Here is a 24231-nt window from a genome sequence, read left to right on the forward strand (position 1 = left end):
GGGCCTCTCACTGTTGTGGCCTCTCCCGTTGCGGAGCTCAGGCTCCGGACGTACAGGACCAGCTGCCATGGCTCATGGGCCCAGCCGCTCCGCGGCATGTGGGATCTTCCCTGACTGGGGCACGAACCCACGTCCCCTGCATCGGCAGGCGGACTCTCAACCACTGCGCCACCAGGGAAGCCCAAGAGCTCTATTCTTTACAACAATGGTTGCCCCCAAAAAACATACACAGAGCCTCCTCCTCACTCGTCAGGGCGGAGCGGATATTAGGAGGGCAGCATCAGAAAACATCCAAAAGTAGGAAGAAGAGGAACCCAATTACGCACTATGGAAAGGAGGGGCGTTGAAAATACTTTTTCTTCATTCAAACTATTTGTTTCCTAAGGGGATCTGAGTTTCAGTACCCAAACATGGCCAACACAGAAGGGGGGCTGTTTTTCTTACTGTTAGGCGTTTTCAGCTCAAAATAAGGACTTGGCAAACATCTTAGAAAATATGGCAAGTGGGTGTGAGACGGATGTCATGTTTACCTGCACGATACCCAGCAGGCTTCACCCGCCACCCACCGGCACCCCACGCAGTGGAATCCTCTTTGAGGCCCCGGGTCGGCGTCTGCGATGCCATATGCTCAAATGTGACGGCTCTTTGTAGAAACAAACCAGTTGATCTTCTGGTGGCTTCGTTTGAGGGGGTGCACGGGAGGCAGCTGCCTATGGTGTGTTTGGCCTCAGCAGGTGCCTTGGGGGCTCATCAATCCTGCCTGGCCGGGGAGGGGTCTGGTGAAGGCACCCCCTCTCCAAACTAGCATCCCCTACTCCCCTAAGCCTGGTTCCTGGGAGAGAGAGGACAGCTCCTTGCTGGAGGAACAGTCAGTCACCGTGCAAGGCCATTTCCCTCCCAGTAACTGACTACAGAAATGGGGACCAGAAGGGGAAGGCCCCAGGAGCCTGTTTGCTCAGGCTCGGTTGCTTAGCAACACAAGGGGCCCTGACTCCAGAAGGGATTTTTAAGCTAGGCCAGTCCCTTGGAGGTTTGTCTGGCTTGCCTACCCCTTCTTCCATTCTTACCTTGACTTTGCTTTTCCCCCTATTATATTTGATAGCATCTAGAAAAATTGATTTGATTTGTCTGGAGGCACCGTTTTAAACCTGGTTTTATTGCTTTGCCCAGTGTCTTCCCTTCCACTGGAGACTGTCATCTGGGAGGAGTGAGGAATGAATAGCCGATGGTTCTTTTTCTCAGCTGGCTTAGCTCAGGCCCCCAAGCTCATTTCTGAGCCTTTGAGCTCCAGTGAACAGTGCTTGGTCCTTCGCACCGCACACGCACACACACACACACACGCACACACACACGCACGCTGAAATTGCTCCAAGCACGGAGCCCTCTGGCTAACAGTTCTGTCCACCCACAACCATGTGGTTGGATTGTTTTTTTACCGCCAACTTCGGCCACAAAGTGAATGAGGAGACCAGGCTACTCACCTGGCCAAACCAGGTACAGTCTGCAAGTGAATGGCTGATTGGTTTAGGACAGCACCTGCACTAAAGATGTGTCTTTTGTGGAGCAAATAAAGGATTGGACCATAAGTAAAAGGAGTGGAATTCAAAGCCAAATCTGGTTTCATAAGTGTGAGTTTCTTGAGGTCCATGTGGGACTTGAGTGTGGATCCTGACTCTCCAGAAATGACTAAAAGGGTTGCAGCGTGCTTGGGGGGACAGAGGAAGGGACTAGGAAGAGAGACAGAGGGTGCCTTTGGTATTATCCTCTCTTTGATTTTTTTTTTTTTTTTTTTTTTTGCGGTATGCGGGCCTCTCACTGCTGTGGCCTCTCCCGTCGCGGGACACAGGCTCCGGACGCGCAGGCTTAGCGGCCATGGCTCACGGGCCCAGCCGCTCCCTGGCATGTGGGATCTTCCCGGACCGGGGCACGAACCCGTGTCCCCTGCATCGGCAGGTGGACTCTCAACCACTGTGCCACCAGGGAAGCCCTCAAATAGGTTTTAACAAGCAACGTGACTTCTATAATGGAAACTGCCCCCCGCAATGTATAATGTTTTGTGTATTTTGTTAAAATTCCTAAAGCAGACTCTATTTTGTATTTGTTTTGCAGGTGGAGGATGCAATGCTGATGTTTGATAAGACGACCAACAGGCACAGAGGTAAGGACCCCAGTGTGGGGAGGTTGCCCCTTCATCCTCTCCTGCCTCCATCTCTTCTCACCCCCAGTCCTGCAGACAAAAGATACAGTGACTGTTCCAAAATCAGGCAGGTGGAGGTGACGTGTGTTGTGGATCTCTATTAATAGAGGGCCACGATAGTGTGGAGAGTTGATACTGGACAGTTAAAACACCATTTCCTTTTGGCTTGGGAACTGTCATTTAATTATGCAGCCACGCCCAACACGTGTTCTGATACACTTTTCCAATACTTGCTTTCTTAGTCCTTGCTGAGCCACAGCACTAAGTGATCCAAGTGGAAATTATTCACAGCAGTTACTCAGTTGAGTTCTCAATTTGCATTGAAGTGGGGTGGTGAGAAGCACACTGTCGATCTAAAGAGCCCAAAAAAAAAAGCCTCATCCTAGGTTTATTTGATGTTTGATGTATACAATGAGTACAGACCTGGAAATGCCCTTTTGTGCCTCTTGGATGTTTGGAGGACATCTGCACTTCCTTGTATTTTCTCCTGTGCTTACTGTCCTGTCCATGTTTTGGAAAATGGGTTTCATCTTGGGGTCTAAGAACCCCTGAAATGACACGCGGGGTGTTTTATGTTTCTCTTGGGAGAGGCTTTCTAGCTTTGAATAGATTCTCAAAGGGGTCTCTGACCTCTGCCACCTCACCCCACCCTCCAAAGAAAACACAAACACATTGAAATTATTGCTTTAAACAGAAAATTGGATGACCCTAGAAAATCCTCCCCAGAGGAAGCAGAGTCAAAAGTTATGGTTTAGCGTTCCGCTCTCCGGAAGCTCCTGGTTTCTGGGGTTCCTATTCACGGGGCATTAATGAGCAGAGTTTCTGAAGGGGGGGTGGCAGGAAGCGGTGTTCTAGAGAGAAGGAGCCAGCGACCAGTGTTTCCTTGCCACTTGGATGGCATTTAGATGCTTCTTGTGTTGTTTACATTCTTGCTGTCCCCTGTGATTAGAAGCGGTTACCCAGTGCTGACTGCGTGTCTCCCTGTTCTGAGCAGGCAGGCTGAGCGAAAGGGAGGAAGGAGTGGGTGGGAAGTGATGCTTCCAAGGGTGGGGGAAGGAGGGGCTGTCCTGAGTGTGCCTGGGGAATCAAGCATCTCATGCATCCACCTACAGCATCCTTAAGAGGGAAAATAGAAAACTGGGCAGAAAACTGGGGCATCAGGGGTGTATGTGCTGGGGAAGGGATGGGGACGGGGTAGAGGATGAGGAGTTAGGGGGAGGCAAGGAGAGAAGAGAAGAGCTGACAGGTGTGGAATGATCGCCTTTGCTTCTGCAACGCTCTGGAGTGAGAGCAAGGTGGTGCTGGTGACGGGCGATTCTTGATGACCCTTGATCATCGTCTGCATTGCGTCGATCTTTATGGTTTTCCCAGTACTGCTTCCACACGCATCTTCTACCTTGATCTTCACAGCAGCCCCCGGAGGGGAAATCACTTAAGTTCCTTATGCCTCAGTTTATTCATCTGCAAAATGGACACAGTATGGGTACCTCCTTATAGGATTGTTTGGAGAGCGTAGTGCCAAGCACGTCAACTGTGCATAAATGTTAGGTATTATTATTATTACCATCATTATTATTACCATCACCTCCATTTTGTGGATGAGGTAACCACAGCTCAGAGGAGCAGGTGCCTTACATCCAGGATCAGAGAAGGGACTCACACCTAGGACAGCTGATTTCAAATTCTGCTCTTTTTTTTTTTTTTTTTTTTTTTTTGCGGTACGCGGGCCTCTCACTGCTGTGGCCTCTCCCGTCGCGGAGCACAGGCTCCGGATGCAGCGCAGGCCCAGCGGCCATGGCTCACGGGCCCAGCCGCTCCGCGGCTCGTGGGATCTTCCCGGACCGGGGCACGAACCCCTGTCCCCTGCATCGGCAGGCGGACTCTCAACCACTGCGCCACCAGGGAAGCCCTCACATTCTGCTCTTTGTTGTCTCCACGTGCAGCAGGTTTGTTGAGAAGGGTGTTTTCGTCCTCTTATTTTCAGGATGGGCAAGGCCCATCTGAACGTGGCACTGGTGTTCAGTGTTAGAATTCATAATCCTGGAAGATTCCTCAGCGGCTTCTAGGCAGTATTGTTATCATTCTTTTTTGAATATCAGTGAATAAAGGTATTTTTGATCTCTTGCTCTTGTGTCAGGCCCTGTGTTGGAGGAGATGACAGATCATCTCATTGAACCCTCTCAGCTGAGCCAGGAAAGAGGTTCGTCATCTGAGGGACCTGAGAGGGCGGGTCACCCTCCGTGTCAGGTCACTCAGCTGGTAACTGACAGAGCTGGATTCACACTCAGGACATCAGGCCCAGACACACTGCAGAGGAGGCGCCAGGGAAAGTTCTCCCCTGTTTCTAACGCAGATGCCTCCTGCTATGGTTGAAGCCTCTTCCCCTTCTCCAAGGGCACTGGGCACAGTGATGGGGTGGGCGTCCCTCTGTGACTGGGTGAGGGAAGTGTTTCCTGTTGTGAGCCTAAGGGAGGTCATCTGTGGCCCAGCACTCAGAGTAGCTTCAGGAACGTGGTCGCTCACTCCCCCAAGTCAGGACTCCTGGTGGCGATGGCAGGATGGAGGGCGGGCAGAGGCCCTGGTGCGTGCACGGCGCTGCCCCCTCCCCCAGCCGAGGCAGGGCCTGCCCTGCATCCTTCTGCCCTGCCCGCCTTTAAGATTCCTGTGGTCAGTGCAGGACCCCTTACATAATTCGTGGAGTCAACAACAAGATGAAAGGCAGGGCCTCTTATTCAAAAACTATCCAGAATTTCAAGATGACAGCAGAGCATTCAACCAAGAGTGGAGCCCTTCTGAGCACGGGGTGTATGTGACAGCTCAGGCAGCCCATCCAGGAAGCCGGCCTGAATGGATGCAGCCTGTGGCCGGCCTGATGCTGGGTGGGGCGGGGAAGAGAAGGCAGGAGGGACCGTGTGCCCAGAGGTTTCAACGGGAAGGACCTGACACCTGCTGCCCGTTTGCTCCTGTACAGAAATCTGCTCCCGCTGTCGCACCTGTGTCGGCGGGGGCTTTGGCCCATACATGCTTTCCAGCCCCTCCAAACAGCTGAGGAGGAGTTTCTCTCTGGACGGGGTGCTGAAGCTGGGGTAATAGTTCAGCGATCCAGAGCATTAGGGGAGGAACGAATTTTCTCTAAAGAAAGAACATATCACGAGAGAAGCACAAATCATAGATGTGGAGCCAGCAGGCCTCACAGCCCTGGCCTGATGGAATGTGCACTTGGGATCGGGAGATAAGCACAGGAAAATAAAGCCCTCCTGCAGCCACCTTGCCCCAACCTTTCCTTCACCTCCTCAGCTTCCTGTTTTCCATTATCTTATCAAGAGGAAAGTGCTGCCGGAGCAGAAGTTGAGGACACCTCTCTGGCTGGCACTGCCGCCAGCTTTCTGCTTAAAGAGGCCCAGACCATTAACCCCTCCGTGTCGTCAGGGCACTTGCTTAGTGCTTTCCGTCAACTTCTAACCCAGCCCCGTTGGGCAGCCTGGGCGGTGACTTGTCCTCTCTGCCCCAGGCATTTTGAAAACCACCTGTGTGCCCCTGAGCCGTGACCACTGCTGTCAGGAAAAACTCCGTGGCACGGGGCCTGGCCTTCTGGGAGTCAGGCCACACTTGCCATTAGGAGCCAGGGGTCGGGGCAGCATTTCCACTTCCTGCCCCACAGTGGCCGCCTCCTGCCCTGTCCCCGCTGGTCCCGTAGGCACAAGGGTGGCCCTCAGTTGCATCTGCACGGCAGCTTACTTCTCCTGTTCACGGAAGCGCCAGCCTGTGTTTCTTCCCACTTTACATCTGCACTCGGACCTCGGTAGCACCATGGGAAAGAGCCCAGGGGAGAGTCCAGCAGACAGTGAGCCCTCCAGGGAGGTGCATCCTCCATCCTGGAAGCAGGAAGATCGTTCAGCATCTGACTCTCACAGAAGTGTGGAGTCTTCCCACCTTCGTCCTTAGAGGGACCGCCTTCCAGCTTCTGCTGCCCCTTTGCGTTTAAGCCAGGGGCACATTTCCTAAGCTCTCTGAACCCCTCAGGCTCTGCCTCTGGAAAATACATGAACTGGGACCGCTGAGCTCCAGGACCTAACGTGTGCTTCTGGCTTTTAGCTTTTTAACTGGAAGTATGTCCCAGATTGTTTCCTTTTTCTAACTAGCGGAGGGGGAGCAGTTGTCTCCGGTAGGGGTCCCCGAGATGGGGCTGGGTCTGCAGGAGGGTCGTTGGGGATGCTCTTCACGGGGACTGGGCAGAGGGAGATGACAACCTGTGATGCCCTGGGGAGTTTGAAGAGAGGGTGTTCCTTCAGCTGCCCCATTTATCCCCGTGTGTTGATCAGTCATAGGAGGCAGCCCACCTGGGAAGCAGGTGTCATCTTGGGCTTGTACCGAGGAAGTCCTGGAGGGGACCAACAGCTGGGGCCGTCATCCAGCAGCACTCCCAGCGGCTGGGGAAGGTGACCTTCATTCCTGAAGGGGGGCTCTGATCCCCCCCGCCCCATCAGAGTGCACACCATAGTGATACAGGGTTCTGTGTTAACCAGGTTGTGTTAACACTCCTGGTAGAAACAGCCACTTTCTGAGCACCCCTATACCAGGTGTTTAGCACGTACTGTGGAATCTTTACAAACTGAGCTGCCCAGAGTGGCACACTAGTCCAAGCAGAACTTAGACGTGAACCCACCCTGTCCAACCCTGAGCCTGTGTTCCTTAGCCGCTCTGCAAGCACGGGGCTAGGCAGTGGTTTAAAGCAGGAGAGTCGGCGATCTTAAGGACTTGAGCACCTCCTTATGATTCGTCCTCCTCCACACCTATCCTCTTGCTGGATTACGATGTACCTCCATTTTTCAGATGGAGAAACTAAGGCTTGTGGAGTTTTGGAAAGCCAGCTGGGGAGCTGAGCTACTGGTAGATGCTAGGGCCTTCCTTGGCCCCGCCCATCGCTTCATTTCGTGGCCTTCTCTGAGACCCTTTTGTGCCCAAGGACAGAGAGAGAATGGTGGCTTTCCAGCCTTTTCAGAGTCATTGCATTTGCTCTCTAAACGTTCTCAGAGGTGGGCTGAAAAATATTGGACTGATCATCAAAGGATTTAATCATTGGGGAAAAGTTTGTTGCTTTATCCTTGCAGAACTCAGATAAGATCTTGAATTCAGCATTAGGTATTGATCCCAGAGTGGGGCTGGAGGTGGGCAGGGAGGAAGAAGCAACAAGGTGCTATCCTTTCTGATTCGCTCTTTGGTGGGCGGTTGGGGGGAAGCTGGCTGAGAGCCAGGGGGCTGGAGGACTCTCCCTGTATCCGCCCTGTTTGAGACAGTGGATGGCGGGGATGCTGGTTGCTGAAATACATCTCTCACTCACCTCCTCATGGGGGTAGGGAGCCCCCCAAGAGCTCATTCCAGGGGAGCCTCAGATGGGCTCCCTCCCTCTGGCCTCAGGGACTGCACAGCCAGGTCCCTCCAAGTCTGGCGCGTCAGGGGAGAGCTGGGTGGTTGGGGGGCCCAGTGGAAAATGAGCTGGATGTCTTTGAAGCTTATCAGGTGGCCTGGTGAGGGTCAGCTGGAGAGGCAGTGGTTTCTGGCGAGTACAGAGGAGAGACCTGGGGACAGGCCTTCTCACTCCCAGTGGCTTCCATTACCCAGCAGGCCTGTTTGCTCCGGAACATTGCCAGAGGCGAAGGAACAGGATACGGAGAGAAAAATAAAGATCAGTGTGATGGATGACTCCTCTCCGGACTGTTAGCAGTTGCTTATTAAGTGCAGTGCTAATGGCTTTGGAGAGGAACAACAGCTCCGAGGCAGTCTCCTGTTCTGTGAATCTCAGAGAGCGCCATCCCCAGCAGGCTCCCTGGACAAAGAAAGTCCTCTCCCAGGGCGGCTGTGCCCATCGGGCGTTACCAGGCTGGAAGGGACTGGAAGGGAGCCGTGGTGGGCCCTGTGGCTGGAGGGAGCAGCCTTCTGCAGTCTCACCTCTAGGCAGCAAGACTGAGCTTGGCTTCTCCCAAGAAGCTCGTACAGCATCTCTATCCCCAAAAGCAGCTGGCCGAAGTTTAAGGTCTTCGTAATTTGCGTCATTAGTTTATTTATTAAAACGGTGCCTGTGCGATGTAGCTGAAGCTATGATAGAAGACAATCTTTTCTTTTTCTTTTAATAAATTTACTTATTTTATTTATTTATTTTTGGCTGCGTTGCGTCTTCATTGCTGCGCGCGGGCTTTCTCTAGTTGCGGCGAGCGGGGGCTACTCTTCATTGCGGTGCGCGGGGCTTCTCACTGCGGTGGCTTCTCTTGTTGCGGAGCATGGGCTCCAGGCACGCGGGCTTCAGTAGTTGTGGCTCGTGGGCTCTAGAGCGCAGGCTCAGTAGTTGTGGCTCACGGGCTTAGTTGCTCCGTGGCATGTGGGATCTTCCCAGGCCAGGGCACGAACCCGTGTCCCCTGCATTGGCAGGCAGATTCTTAGTGACTGTGCCACCAGGGAAATCCCGATAATGCTTTCCTAAGGAGAAATAACAGCCCTTAATGTCCTGACTACCTGCCAGACACTCACTTTTGAAATTGACCTCTGAAGTCCAGACTGACTCTTTTCTTGTATACTAAAGACGATTAAAAATCACACTGTAATTGTTTGTTTATTGATGCCCATTTCCCAAGGGGGGAGGGGGAAACGTAAAAAGAGTTTCACAAAGGCATAAACTAAATTAAAAATAAAAAAGCACTGCTTCATTTGTAGGTGTGGGGTGTCAAAGATAATGTATGTGTGTTTTTCCTAATGAGATTCTAACATTTTGACTTTATTTACCTGGGGGGGAGAGGGTTGGGACTCTACCACCCATAAATGTGACTTTGTAGGATGGAGGAAGGAGTGTGTTTGACAAAGAGGATAAGTCCCTCTGGGTGGGAAAGGGTTGTTGGATGGGGTAGAAAGCATGATAAGGGTTTGGAGGATCACAGCTGGTGAGGACACTTATGCCAGTGGGACACAATGGCATCCTTCACAGCACCGGTGCCCAAGGTCAGGGTCTAGAGCAGGATTTGCTGTGGGGTCTGCCCTGCTGGAGTCACGCCCTTTGCGTTCCCCCCACCTCACAGATCTGCTCTCTCGTCCGCTGATGCTGTTAGGTACCCATCACTCTCTAGCGCAAGTCTGAGATGTGTCAAGGGGTTTAGTGGCAACCTGTAAGCCAGTAGCTGATTATTATTGATACTGATCCCAATTCTGCACCTGAATTGGAAGCCAGTCGACAGGAAAGCTGCTGGTGTGTCACAGGCCACTAACACCAACCAAGGGTCTTGGTTGGATAGAGCTTTCAGCCTAGGCTGTACTGTGATGTGGTCACCAAGCATGTCTGTGGGCTCTTTTCATGCAAGTAGAGAGTTAGATCAGGTTAGGTGATAATCTTCGTCTCTTCCCAGTGTGGACCAATGTCAGTGTGGGGCACCTGTTTTAGAAAGGTATTGAGGGACTTCCCTGGAGGTCCAGTGCTTAAGACTCCACGCTTCCACTGCAGGCGGTGAGGGTTCGATCCCTGGTTGGGGAACTAAGATCCCGCATGCCGCGCAGTGGCCAAAAAGAGAAAAAGGTATCGATAAATGTGGAGTCTAAGGGAGAATGTTAGAATGGGGTAGAAACTCAATATAATTGAATCTCCCCCATCCCACCTGGATAGAAGAGCCTGGTTGGGGTGCTGGCAGTGATGTGTAATTTGCTGCCTTTTGTGGGAAAACAATTACGTGCAGGCTTGAAATTGGGCACACACTTCAGTTAGAACGAGGAAGAGCTGCCAAGCCCCACAGCGGTGTACATGGACAGCCACATGCCTCTCCACTAGATTCTGTGCTCCCGGCGGGCTCGTTTTAAAGCTGGGCTGCGTAAGGTGGTCCCCACCAGGAGGGTGCATCTAGGGCTTTGCCCAGAGGCTGTGCAGCCTGGCCCCCCCGCCTCTGGCCCCCAGCACAGTCCCCTCAAGGCCTGACCTGTCACCGGACCCATCTCAGGACCTCCTCCAGAGGAAGGGCGGCCATAGAGGGCGAACGACGGGAGCGGGATAAAGAGCTGCAGCCCCTACCCTGAGCCATCTCTCAGAGACCAGCCCCCGGAGCTGTCTGCACATTTTATTTTCTCGTTAAATAAACACCATTAGCCTTCCCGAGAAATTGGTGCAAACATGACCTCGCAAATAACCAATTAGAAGGGCAGGGTTGAAGGGGACTGTGAATTTGCAAACATGTAGATGAGGCCATTAAAGATGCCTGTAGCTACCCCAGCCCTGGCAACATCGATCTGAGACCTTAATTTTATTTCTGACAGGAAAGCAAGGAGCACACTTCAATTTTTTTCTTCCCTGAGCCTAACTGTATTCCGGAAGCGCCCATTCCGGCGCTGTCTCTTGAGATATTCATCAACATGGGAGCTCAGTTTCTGTTCACCTGCTTTCCCTGTGGATGGGGACTCACACGGAGCCCGCAGCGCCCTGGCAACAGGGCAGGCCAGGGTGGCGGGGGGTGGGGGCGGTCATGGCCCCCTGGATGCCCCTTGGTGTCCCAGCTGGAGGATAAATCTGAAACTCCTTTCCTTCGGAATAAAAGCCCTGGCACCAAAAGGGTGGTGAGCAAGTAGACCTTCCTTCCTCGCTCCTGGCTGTGGCCCACGGAAGCAGAAAGGGAGTGGGCCCGGGGTCAGCCACTTCATTGACCCAGAAATGGTTTTTTGTGGGGAGAGACAACAAGGCTTTTGTTCGGCCCTGTTCCCATAGAGGCCCAGCTCCCAGCCCCGACTCTCACGTGGTTTCAGAGTCTCTGAAGAAAGAGGGCCCTTCAGCTTGGCCACGTGGTTAAAAGCATCCCCTTTCTTAGCATCATGGCGCTGCTAGGGGATGAGCCGGGGGACCAGAAGCCGGAGGGCCTGCTTCCTGTGGGGACTCCAGGAGCCCCCGGGATTGTTCAGCTCTGCACCTGAGCTTCTGTTAGGGCCCTGGGTTCGGAGGACGTTCCCTGGCCCGTCTGTGTCTCTGTCACAGGACACACGGGAAGGAGCCTGAGTTTAGTGCTGCCCATACTTGGCTTCAGTCCCAGCTTCCCTGGGCGTGTGATCTCAGGTGGTCCCCGAAGGGCTCTGAGCCCCGTTTCGCTCTCTGGAGGCAGCACATCTGCTCCGCACGAGTTAATGAGCCACTTGCGAAGTGCCCACAGAGAGTGGCCAGTGCCAGTAGCCTTAGTTCTTTCCTTTCCCCCTTAAAGAACTGCCAATTTCACTTCTTTAGGCAAGTTACAATGTTTATTTGAACTTTTTAAGACCTAGTCTTTAAAAAAGGTTTTCCCCTCCCCGTCACACATGAAACATATGTTTGCCTGTGCGTGGAATATTTCTGAAAGGATAGTCACAAAACTGTGACAAAGAGTGAGAATGGCCAAGTGGCTTAGAGCACGTGCTGTGGAGTCAGACGGCTGGCTGGTGTTTGCATCTAAGGTTTGTGACTTCATAACCGTGTGACCTTGGGCAAGTTAACCTACACTCTCTGTGACTCAAGATTCCTCATCTGAAAAACAGGAATGATGACATCGGGTTAGCCTGAGGCTTATATCAGTTAATAAGTATAAAGGACTTGGAATAATCTCCAGCTATAGAAAGCACTCGAATATGTTTTATGCACAAATATATATACTCATCCATGCAAGTATACATAAATAAAAAACAGCATTTGCTTCTGGGGAAGCGGATTAAGTGACCGGTGGTCCAAAGATACAGGAAAACTTGTCACTTTATACTCATTTACCTTTCGAATTTTTGTACCCTATGCATTTATTACCTAGTCAAACAAATACTTTTTTAGTGTAATAAGCTTTTACAATTCATCCCAAGTTGAATTGTAAATATAGTGATAGAACAGCATGAGAGAATTTTCAAAAAGAAAAAGTTCATCCATCTCAGTATGCTAACACAATAACTGTTGTCACTTGTACCGTGTTCCTGACACTGGCGTAAATATTTTTAAAACTTGGTTGTCTTTATGGGGTTATTAGAACATGTGGCATCTCAGACTTTGCTGAATGAGGGATGGGTCCCACGTCACCTGAGTTTTCTGTCCTGCCAGGGAGAGGGGGCCTCGGACCTCCAAACAAGACTTGATGATATGCAGCCGAGAATCCTTTGTCTCTGAGTCACCTCTGTCTTTTTCTTTCCATAAACAGAGAGTCGGATGGATAGATGAGGATTTTCTTAGTAGTTTCTGCTTTTCCAGACAACGTGCTATTAATAGAATAGCCAGACCAGCCCCAGTATGAAAAGAAGCCCCGTTTGCTTTAGTTTATCCCAGAGCAGAGGTGAGAGAGGTCAGAACAGAGAGACCCTTCGTTCCAGGAGTCCAAGGTCTTTTTAATTAAAGAAAAAAAAAGTTGAAAGCATTTTCCTAGCCCAAGTTATGATTACTAAACATGTGGGGACCTTATACAATGTGGCACATACAGAATCCTCCTCTGTGCCCCTGTTGCTTATACCTTTAAGAGTCAAGGCAGGTACCCAGTTAGTGAAGCTCGTGAGTTGTCTGGTGGCAAAGGGGTGAGAGCCTAGGTCTCCAGTCACACTGCTGGGTTCAAATTCCAGCGCCATCACTCAGTAGCTGTGTGACCTTGGGGCAAGTTATTAAACTTCTCTCGACCTCAGTTTTCTCATCCGTTTAATGGGGAATGTTACTAATTTATGGACTTGTGAGGTTTAAGAGAGAGAATTTATGTGAAGCATCTGATGTTTATACTATCGGTAAATATTAACTTTATTACTATCATAATAAAGTTAGGTTACTGTTATGTTACTACTAATAAGAATACTGTTACTATCACTCCTTGAGGAATGAAGGCTAAAGCCTGCTGACTGGAGAAAATATTCACACTCTAGAGAGCTGTTGGCAGATGCTGTTAGGTTTTCCTTCGTCTTATGGGTTGAATTGAATCCCCCTCAAAAGGTATGTGGAAGTCCTAACCCCTTTGTATCTCAGCATGTGACCTTAGGCAGAAATAGGGTCTTTGCGAATGTAATCAAGTTAAGATGAGGTCAAATAGGGGTAAGTTGGTTCAATACGATGGGTGTCCTTCTAAGAAGAGGGAGGACATGTGAAGGGAGACACGGAGAATGTCACGTGACCACGGAGGTGGAGATTGGAGTGTGGAGCTAAGAGAAAGGCATGGGACAGATTTTCTCCTAGAACCTTCAAGAGAACCTGGCCCTGCCGACACCTTGATTTTGGACTTCCAGCTTCCAGAGCTGTGAGAGAATAAACTGCTGTTGTTTTAAGCCCCCCAGTTGGTGGTGCTTTGTTCAGCAGCCCTAGGAAACGGCGCACAGAGGACAAAGCAGTGCTTGCTGTCGGGCGAGTTCCCTGCTCACCGGTGGCCTGCAGCCTCCATGGGCGAACACAGCCGTTTCTCCCCGCAGGTTCCTGTCCATGTCACAGCTGCTCCCTCCGCAAAATTATGTGCAAGAGAGATTAGAGAAAAAGACCTTCCACTTAAGAGAACACGGCCCCCCGATCCTGATGGAGTTCACGGCCTGCCCAAGTCTAATTTGGCCAAAGACCATGAAATTGACCTTAGGGTGTTAGAGATAACTTTTTGGTAGAGAAAGACACTTGAAGAACTCTGAGGTTTAACGTTGAATTTGTAGCCTTCGGAGCGCAGGCATTTCTTTCTAAGCCAAGGATTTACCAGTACACCTAGGAGGTGTCGGAACCCCCAACTCCGAGAATGCAGACCATACCCAGCAGACTGGTATTTCCAGCTGGTTCATTCAACTTGGCTCTTTAGGGAAGTGGAAATAAGGCCAAAAAAAAAAAGAGGGAGAGAGAGAGAGAAAGAGAAGGAAATCAGGAGAACTCATATGTATGACAACACAAGCCTTACCATCCTTACGTACCTGCCCCGACTTCCACCCTGGAAAACATAAGAAAGAAAACAGCAAGACAACACTGAACTTCAAACCCTGCCAAACAGACTTCTTGATTTCTTTATGTTGTCCCAGCAACCCTTCCAGGCAGGAACAATTGCCAAATTCAATCCTAGAGTGAGTTTCTGAGCTAAATTAATGCTGTTGAGGGTCAAAGTGGTAACACCTACAAGGTCTCCGGGCGGAGGACGCCGGTAGGCACAGCAGTAATTAATAGTTTCAGCCCCGGATGTGCTTCTCTTAGTCCCCGGGTTTGGTTGGCAGACCTGGCAGTGCGCAAAAATAACTGCCATGGTTTTAGTGTGATCAAAGTTGTGTGCCTTTGAGCACTCCCTACAAATCTGAAATTTCTTCCTCAACTTGCCACCCCATCTTGATATCAGGAGATAATTGAAAGGGCTTCCTTCTCTCTGAATGTTTCCAGCGCTGGTGCCTGTGTTCCAGCACCCCAGGCAGAGCCGGCGCCTCTGCACCAGATCTGCGAAGCACGCAGTGCCGACATCCGATTTATTATCTCGGAGGCTGGGCTGGTTCATGGATGATTCATGACTCTGCTTTCCACTGCTGCTGGAGGTGACATCATCCATCCCGGGCCCAGAATAGATACAGAGGCAACAGTGGCCCCTGTTCTGTCTCTCACCAGCCCCGGGCTCCCTTCCGTATCACACCCAGCAGCTGTGTGTTCGCTGAGTAGAATGGTGGTGGGTGGACCCAGAGAGCCCGTCGGAAGTATCTCCTTAGTCGGAGGCTAAAAATGTGTTTCGACGCTGCTGTAGCTGCAAAGTAAAGCAGAGGAGGGCACTTGCCCAAAGTTCACCTCTTCCCCTTCTGTTCTTTTAGTTGGAATTTGGATTTTACTCGTAACCCTAAGAGCTCCGTAACTCCTGTGGCCAGCTTTGGTTTTCTCACTCGGAGACAGGGTTGGTTGGGAAGGTCTGGGGGACATAAGCCATCCCACAGCCCAGCATTAGACGCCCGTATGATGAATGATTGCTGTCACGTCGGAGGTCTGGACCGCATCAGCAGTTTTCAGCCCTGGGTGCACGTTAGAATCACCAGGGAGTTTTTAAAACATACTAACGTCTGGAGCCCACCCCAGATCAATTAAGTGAGACTCAGGGTTGGAGCCCTGGCTGAGTGTTCACGTTTCCCCCAGCTGAAGCTGATGTGCCAACGGGGCTGGGAACCCCCGGGTCACGTGATCTCCCAGGACCCTTCCAGCTTTAAAACCTTTTAAAAAGCTGTGCTTCGGACCAAGCCTTTGACCCCGCCCTTCTCTGGGCAGTGGGGTGGCCTGTGCCCTGGTGTGTAAGCCCGGGAAGGGTGGTGGTGGCCTCTGGTGATTGATGTGGGGAGTGGGAGGTATGAAAAACTACCATCCCATTGTGCCGGGTGTGAATGTAGTTACCCCCTCCCAAAACACTTTGCTGGCTTCCCATCACTGTTAGGATGAGGCCTAAAACGCCGACGCTGCGCTGCAGAGTCTGATTTCCGGCCCTTTTTCGGTCTCCAGCTTCACCCCAGACATGCTCCCTGCAGCTGCACTGACCTGGGCCCTTCCTTAACAGGGCCGCCCACACAGGCTGTTCCTTGGGCTGCCAGGAACAGTCTGTCTCTCACTCCTGGCCAGCTCCTCAGCTTTCAGGCCTGGGCTTAAGTGTCCTTTCCCCTGGGGACATCTTCTCGGAACCGCAGACGAGGTTAGCTCCAGCCATGTCTGTGCTCCTCGTGATTCCTTTCTGGCATCTCTGGGTTCTTAACGATTGTCTTATCTGCTTGATGGTTTGGTCCTTCCCTGTGTCTTCTTCCCCCTTAATAGTTCCCGAGCTTGGCAAACAGTATTAGCATATGACCAGAGGGCGGCTGGCGGACAGGCAGGCCCTTCTCACCTTGGTCTCGTTTGGCTGAAGATGGAGAGTGCGCAGTCTGCACTGCTTTGCTGTGTGCTCCCCCCGACTCCCCGCCCCAGCCGAGACCTGCTCTAGCAAAAGGCGGGGGGCGGGGGGGGGGCGGTGTGTAGAAGCCTTGTCAGGAGGATGGTGTTTTCTGGAGAGGGCTTTGGAGAACTGAAGAGATGGTTCCGAACACTTCTGTTTTTCCAGCACCTTGGGAAGGAACAGTTATCCAGCAAACTGATGGGAGTTCTTTCTTTCCTAAGAGGGGAAAAAAAATGCCCTTGGTATTGTTTTTTTCTAAAGCTGGTATTTATTAAGGTAATATTTTCGACAAAATATTCTGCAAATAATTATATTTTAAAATTCTCATTAGAGTGAAAAATTCTTGATCGTAACCCAATGACTGAGGTATTTTCCTTGTTTTTTTAATAGATCTTTACTGGAGTATAATTGCTTCACAATAAATACTGTGTTAGTTTCTGTTGTACACCAAGGTGTACAAGAAAGTTTTGTTTTTCAAAGAATTTTTTGATTTCCTGTAAGTCGTTGAATTTACTGCTGTAAACTAGAGTCAAAATGGATTGTTCACTTTAAAATATTAATTTTTTAAATAGATCTTTAATGGAGTATAATTGCTTCACAATACTGTGTTAGTTTCTGTTGCACAACAAAGCGAATCAGCCATATGCATACACAGGTCCCCATACCCCCTCCCTCTTGAGCCTCCCTCCCACCCTCCCTATCCCACCCCTCTGGTCATCACAAAGCACGGAGCTGATCTCCCTGTGCTATGCGGCTGCTTCCCACCAGCTAACTATTTTACATTTGGTAGTGTATATATGTCCATGCCACTCTCTCACTTCGTCACAGCTTACCCTTCCCCCTCTCCATATCCTCAGGTCCATTCTCTAGTAGGTCTGTGTCTTTATTCCCATCTTACCCCTAGGTTCTTCATGACCTTTTTTTTTTTTTTTTTTAGATTCCATATATATGCGTTGGAATATGGTATTTGTTTTTGTCTTTCTGACTTACTTCACTCTGTATGACAGACTCTAGGTCCATCCACCTCACTACAAAGAACTCAATTTTGTTTCTTTTTATGGCTGAGTAATATCCCGTTGTATATATGTGCCACATCTTCTTTATCCATTCATCTGTCGATGGACATTTAGGTTGGTTCATTGGTATTGTTGTAGTCGCCCTTTACAGCTGATCTGGAAGAAAGGCTGAAAATATCGGTTCAGTTTTTTTAAAAAAAGGATCAGTCCTGCACTCCTAACCCATGATGCCTGGTGCCACCTCGTGGGCTGGTGAGAAGGCTCACTCCAACCTGGGGTCTGTACCAGGATTTAAAATGCTCATGCGAAAGGTGTGTACTTACAGATGGATTCCTAAATTTCCTCCCCACTTCCAAAATCACTAGGCTTGGCATCTTAAGTCTTGTTTTAATTAAGTTGATTCATTTGCCCTGGAAAGATTTCCTGATTCAGCTAGTATATTTATGTATAAATTACTCTGGAAACACCTGGCAATTTTTCTGAGTGACAATAAGGAAACATAGTCTGAAAATTATGATTTAATTTGTTCCCTCCCCCATGATGTCTTTACCTTTTTAAAAAATTTGGTAAGATTTACAAAAGAGGCTTTGTATTTTGCCCATGATACTAATCCTGTTTTACAGCAGAAATATGTATCAACAATACCTAATAATTTCCCTTTCTGTATTTTTAGAACTCTAGCTTCTAATGGACAATGGAATCATTCCTTGGCAAATGGGAAATCTTCTAATTGCACGTTTTTATTTATTGCGAATTTTCAGGTAGGCTCCAGAAGAGATTGGTGAGCCTATGAAAGGAGACTAAACAGTGTATTAATGACTATTTTCTGGAGTTACCATCCTTGGGTTGCATCACAGCTGTGTGGGGCGGGGCGGGGGGGGGGCAGGGTGAGGGAACAGTGGTACACATTTGAATTGGACGTGGCCCTTGGTTGGTTTTTAAAAAGTAGACTGGAATCAAAGATGTTATAAAGGATCAAAATAGAAAAGTAGGTACCTGTCTCTATTTTTACTTTATTTTATGTTTGTGGTTCCTTTATTATGGGACTGTAGTTAAAATCCCCTGGTAAAATAGACTGGTGCCCTGGCCTGGTCAGTTAGCGGTATTGACTTTTCCTGGGTGTAGTATAAGCAGCTGCCACAAAGTGGTTTGAATCCTAAGTGGCACCTCCTGAGTCCATCCCTTTTTTTTTTTCCGTTTGTTAAAAAAATAAGATTCTTTAGCAAAGATGTAGGGGGTGAAGCCCTGCAGGTAGCCCAGCAAATCTTGCTGCTGCCAGGGTGGTAGCAGCTGGGGTGGGAAGAGGGAGGGCAGCCGTGGCTAGGTTGTTAGTCGGTCCATGAAGAAATTGATCTGATAAATAATAAAGCAGTGATATTAGCAACACATGCTTGCAGGTCAGATGACTCCCGATGAAAGCCCCCAGTTAAGTGTGTGTAATGGTTTGACAATATATATGCCTTCTAAAAACATCCTGTTTTAAAATGGAAATTGGACTGTTCATGCAATTCTTGGCAAATATGCCAAGGTCATTACCGGAGGGAGCTTGGAAATCTGAAGGATGATCTTTCTATTCAATTTGGCCTCTACCCTCCCCCTTTCAGACGATGCTTAAACTTACTTTGTTTCCCTGTCCTTGTCTTTTCATTTTGTTAACTGTTTTGATTTGTAAAATGCTATGCCTCACAGTACACTCCTTTATGATGATTTACTGTGCTGTTCTTATCTTTCACCTTAAATCCTTGATAAGAGCATTTAAAAAATGAAATTGCTACCTGACACTATTATAAAATCCTGGCTGGCAGCCAGGGGAGAAACAAGAGCTGGGGGGAAGAAAAAGGAGACGAAGTTTAGAGAAAGGAAAGATTTTTAAAGGAAACGTATAGTGCTTTTTTCCTTGAGTTCTGGAAGATTTTAAAATTTTACTGGAGCAGTAACACAGCCCTGCTGATGCCTCTCACCTTTGCATGTGAACAATGGGTGGGAGGTGGGTGCAGACAACAGTGAGGGGTTTGTTGGGCCAAGGGTCATCTGCAGTGAAGGCGAAACTCGTGCATGTCTTTTGCTGTGGGTTGAAACTGGGCGGATGATGGGTGGATGGATGGATGGATGGCATTTAAGCACCTCCATATTTATATCCTGGAACACATGTTCTTCCTAACTCCGGACATGCCCTCTCCTGTGCCCTCTGCTACTCTGCTTAAGACGAGTCAGAGCAGAACCTCCTCTAGATGCAAAGCTGTGGTAGCTGACTTGCCTTGGGTAAGACTGTACACTGCGATGAAAACTTTTTTGTGTTTGGCTGCGTTGTGTGTCTGGAGATCTCCATTTAGCCACAAAAGGCATCGGTGATTGGGGGCGGGGGGCATCAGTAAATAGAGCTCTCTGAACTAGCAAGTTGTTAATTCTAATATTAGTGAGTTATTGGACTCTTTAATTCCTGTGACGTGGGGAAGAGGACAGGCATTCTCTCCACATAATGGAGCTTGTTAACCACTCTCTTTACTGACCGGTGCTTTTATGGTGATGATGACGATTAGAGGACTTTTCGTTAGAATAACAGGTTTCCCAAGTGCCTGGCAGAGAAGCAGGTATGTAATGATGATGATCTTTTGTAGGAGTCCCAGTGCCCGCTGGCTTATCTGGCATGGGTGTTATTCTGTCTGAGTCTTCTGGTGTGTCATGTGTGCAGACCTGCTGGTCACTGTCCTAGATTATTGGAGTGGGGAGGATATAGCAGCAGAAGGGATACATATCACCCCATCAGGGCTCTGGCAGTCCAGCTGCGGCTGCCGTATGCTGAGGCCACAGCCAGTGGGAGGCCTCTGTGTATAGCTGGCGATGCTGGAGCCATTATGCCCAGTTGATCACAAGCCTCATGAAAACATAATCTGCCACCAAGATGACTGCTTTTGGAAACTGTCTTGTCTCTTTTGAGTCGAGACTGGAGACAACCAGACAAGGTTCGGTGGTGACGAATGAAGAAACATTACTTTCTGAAGACAATCTTCTGTTACCAGTCACTTTTCAACAGACATTCAATCAAAATGCTAATAGCGGCGGCGACCAGGGAACGAGGTTATTGTAATACTAATTGATTGGTTGGAGGGTGAGTTTTGATAAGTGCAGGTGAAGATTTTGGAATACGATTCTCTTTAATTACAGCGACACTAATAAAAATGAACAAATGATTTAATGATTTCCTGGTAATGGCTTGAAGATGGTGAGTTTAAAATGAGATATGGTAGAACAGCATCAGAAAAACAGAGCCCTGGTGGGTGGCCTTGCCTTCATCAAACCCAGGCATAGAGAGTCAAAAGCCAGAGTGCCGCCCTTGGAAGGCTGTATGGAATCTGCAGAGGCAAGAGGGATGCTTACCAAGGATGGTGAGCCAGTGGGAAGATTCCAGCCTGACGTACTGGTATTTCCAGGGCTGGGGGCTGGGTTGCATTGATCCAGCCGTGAGATCCCTGTGGGTTTTCCCAGGTTGGCCGGGGCCGGGTAACCCCCGCTGTACCGGCAGAGGCATATCCTGTGCTCGAGGCTCTTGGGTTTCATGCTCTAGTCCTGTGACCACTTTGTGCTGGGTACCTTCTGTGCTCCAGGAGCTGTTCTAGTTCTAGCAATACTGCAGGGAACAAGGCAGACCAAATCCCAGCCCTCCTGAGCTCCCCTTTTCTGGGGAGACGGGACATCGATGGTGTAATTTCAGGGACTGTCAAGTGCTCTGGAAAAGATAAACAGCATACTGTTGGTGAGGGGCCCTAGGGCGTCTTTAGGTAGGTGGGTGGCAGTGGCCTCCCTGAGGAGCAGGCATTTTAACTGGGAGGCAAAGAACTGCGAGAAAGGCATTCCAAGGAGAAGACAACAGCAAAGGCAGAGGCCCCGACGTGGGAACAAATGCGGCCTGTTTGAAGGACGGGTAGAAGGCCAGTAACTGAGAGGGAGTGCGGTCGGGTGAGAGGTAGGCAGGGCTGGAGCGCGAAGGGTTTGTGAACTGGGCATGCGTGTGGGAGCCATCGGAAGGAGGTCAGAAGGGCAGAGGCCTATGATCTACCTTCAAGGAAGATCCACTGGCTCCTGAGAAAGGGTGGCAGGGCTGCACTTTTGGAAGCAGGAAGGCCAGTTGGCGTTCACTGCAGAAGTGGGGTGAGGATGGATGGTGTCTTGGGCTAGGGCTGAGGCGGGGGAGGGTGAAGAGCAGTGGGATTCGGGATATGGTTTTGGAGACGAGACACAAGATGTTCTGATAGGTTGGGGGTTATGAGGTTATGGGGGTGGGGGAGAGAAATTAGGGCTGTGACTGTAGGTTCTTGGGTTGAGCAGCTGAGGGAATGGTGGTGCCCTTCAATAACACAGGGTCTCCTTGGGTGGAAGGAACGCATTTCAGGAAGAAAATCAATAGTTCTGTTTGAAATTCCCATTAGAATCCATTTGGTGATTTGAATAGATGGATATACCAAAAGTGCACCAAAGAATAGGTCTCTGGAGAATTAAAATAACCCACCCAATCATTTTTGCATAAACCTCACTAAGGAAGGGATCGGTTCAGGGGAACCCTGAGTAGATGTTGTCAGGGCAGTAGGAGATGGAGTGATTGGTCCCTCGACACTCCAGTTTTCCACCTGTGCTTCTCCGTTGGTGATTCATCCAGGGAGTCTCAGGAAAGATGCTGCATTTAAGAATCAAGCATCATTGCATCTGCTGCAGCAGGGACTAGAGACCCCGTGGACACTCTTTGGTACGCCCGTATTGTACTCAGGAGTGTATGCCGGGGGTCTGGGCTCACTGTGACGATCATCGGAAGACAGACCCTGGGGCCCTGAGCCCTGGCCACTCCCTGCTTCCAGCCCCCTGGATCTCTTAGATTTCAGAGACGTACGTAGCCCGTAAAGAGGGGCTAAGCCTTTGTGTGCCTAACCATGCAATTCATATGTGGGGATCCCTGGGGTGGGTGTCACTCTGACAAATTAATTGGTTAAAAAAACCCAGCAATCAGATTTGCGTTATTGGGGTGAGATTGGGGCTTAATTGGGGTGGAGGGGGAAGGCTAGCCTTCCTTTCAATTTGTCAAGCTTTCTTTCAAAAGATCTGCCGAAGAAGAAAGGGTACTTAATAGGCTTGAAGTCATTTCCAATGTGTCAGGATTTCTGCCTTGCTTCCAAGTGATAATGTTCACCGGCTCCAGGCCTCTATAGGGAGCCTTCCGTCTTATTAACTTGTCTGGGAGAAAGAGGGAGTGGGAACAGCTGGGACCAGTGGGTGACAAGAAATAAAGATTTGTGGTGCGGTGAGTTGTAAACAGTAGGGCCAAATAAGCTTGGCGTCGGGGGCAGGGAGGGAGAGTGATGGCTATTGAACTTCACTTCCACACCTTCACCTGGAGGAGTCCTCAGAGGTAACTCAGCACATTTTGTGTCTGTGTTCGTTCCTCACCCCTCTTCTCATTGTTCCCTTAAAAAAAAAATCACCTCCCACCAAAACGGTCTTTGCAATATACAGTCATTACTCTCGCCAGCCCTGGAAGCTGCCCGCCCATGCATAGACCCCAGGCTTTTCACGTTTCCAGAGACAATTGTTAAAAAGCACGTATTAAACGCCAAGTTGTGCGTGGTGCCATCTAAGGCTTGGCCCGTCATGTGGGTCTGGTTTGATTTCTGGGAAGATACGTTTGCCTCCCCCCCCACCCCGCCTTTTTTTTTTTTTAATAATTAATTAATGGCCGCGTAGGGTCTTCGTTGCTGCGCGCGGGCTTTCTCTAGTTGGCGGCGAGCGGGGGCTACTCTTCATTGCGGTTCGCGGGCTTCTCGCGTAGGGTCTCGTTGCTGCGCGCGGGCTTTCTCTAGTTGGCGGCGAGCGGGGGCTACTCTTCATTGCGGTTCGCGGGCTTCTCATTGCGGTGGCTTCTCTTGTTGCGGAGCACGGGCTCTAGGCACATGTGCTCAGTAGTTGTGGCTCACAGGCTTAGTTTCTCCGTGGCATGTGGGACCTTCCTGTGTCCCCTGCATTGGCAGGTGGATTCTTAACCACTGCGCCGCCAGGGAAGCCCTCGCCTGCCTTTTTGTAACGAGTGAGTTTAGTTGCACAGTGCCCGGTGTGGGCTTCCCTCCAGCGAATAAAGTCTGGGCTGAGTGTGTGGAGAAGGAATCCCGTTTTCCCTTCATTTCTGAGAGTCTTCGCCACCATGGCCCTCCTGTTGTGATAGCTCTTTGCCCTCTCTTCCACCTCACCTTCACCCCATCCTCAGCTGTAAAACGATTCACCTTTAAGAATTAAGGGCTGAATGAATATTATTGTTTAATTGTGTAAATGGACGAATGATGACAGTAGTCGTCATTCGGCACCCTGGAGCCTCCTTCATGTATTCTCGAATTTATTATTTACCTCCTAGCCACTCCATTTACCTGGTGAGGGATTGATACTCAGAGAGGTTAAGTAACATGACCAAGGTCACACAGCCGGTGGGAGGTGAAGAATGAAATTTGTTTGATGGTAGCACCTTGACCCCCAGGTAGGCTCGTGCATTTGTGCTCAGAACAAGGCATCTGCAGTTGGTGAAGATATTTTAGCTGTTGCTCAAGGCCCGGCTGAGTGGAAAAAGGAGTTAGGCTTGGACACTGTCCTTCAGTGGGTCAGTTGAGACCTGGGACCGGACACTGGTTGACAGTGGAGCAGCGGCAGCAACTTTGCCAGCCGTGGTCACCCCTGAGCGAGGGGGAGGCTGGCCTGCCTCCTCCCCTCCCCTAGCCTCAGTTGTCTGCAAACCCGTCTCTTCTGAGTCAATTAGGAAAAATCTCAACAGGACTGAGAATAAATGCCGCAGGATCCGTGCGGGGGAAAGGCTCGCAGATCCATCTTTGGACCTAGATTTGATGACTGGCTGGCATCAGGAAGCTGTAGCTGGCGAGGCCGCGTGGGCAGCCTGGGCAGGAGAGCATCCGGGCAGCCTTCAGGGCCCGTGCGAGCACAGTCTCCTTGATATGCACCTATTTGGGTCTTTTACTCTTTTTCTTCTCATTTTCTGCAAAAAGTGCTTAAGAAATAAAAGTTAGTATAAGAACCCGAGGTAAATAATGCCGGCTTCAGCTGTCTGCAAGCTGTTCCTTACACACTGTGCTTTTCATTGTTTAAAATAGCAAGGTTGGGGTTTTGGGGGGTCATAGGGAAA

General features: G+C 49.9%; 1 protein-coding gene across 1 annotated transcript in view; it reads left to right on the plus strand.

Moving 5' to 3' along the window:
* MSI2 (musashi RNA binding protein 2) overlaps window positions 1-24231 on the plus strand; it is a 355609-nt gene that overhangs the window by 258069 nt on the left and 73309 nt on the right. Inside the window, exon 6 of the mRNA XM_007463882.1 lies at window positions 2110-2158. Within this exon, the coding sequence (XP_007463944.1) occupies window positions 2110-2158 (49 nt within the window). The remainder of the gene's footprint in view (window positions 1-2109; window positions 2159-24231) is intronic.

The sequence above is a fragment of the Lipotes vexillifer genome, unplaced genomic scaffold (assembly GCF_000442215.2).
Source record: "Lipotes vexillifer unplaced genomic scaffold, Lipotes_vexillifer_v1.1 scaffold333, whole genome shotgun sequence".
Lineage (NCBI taxonomy): Eukaryota > Metazoa > Chordata > Mammalia > Artiodactyla > Lipotidae > Lipotes > Lipotes vexillifer.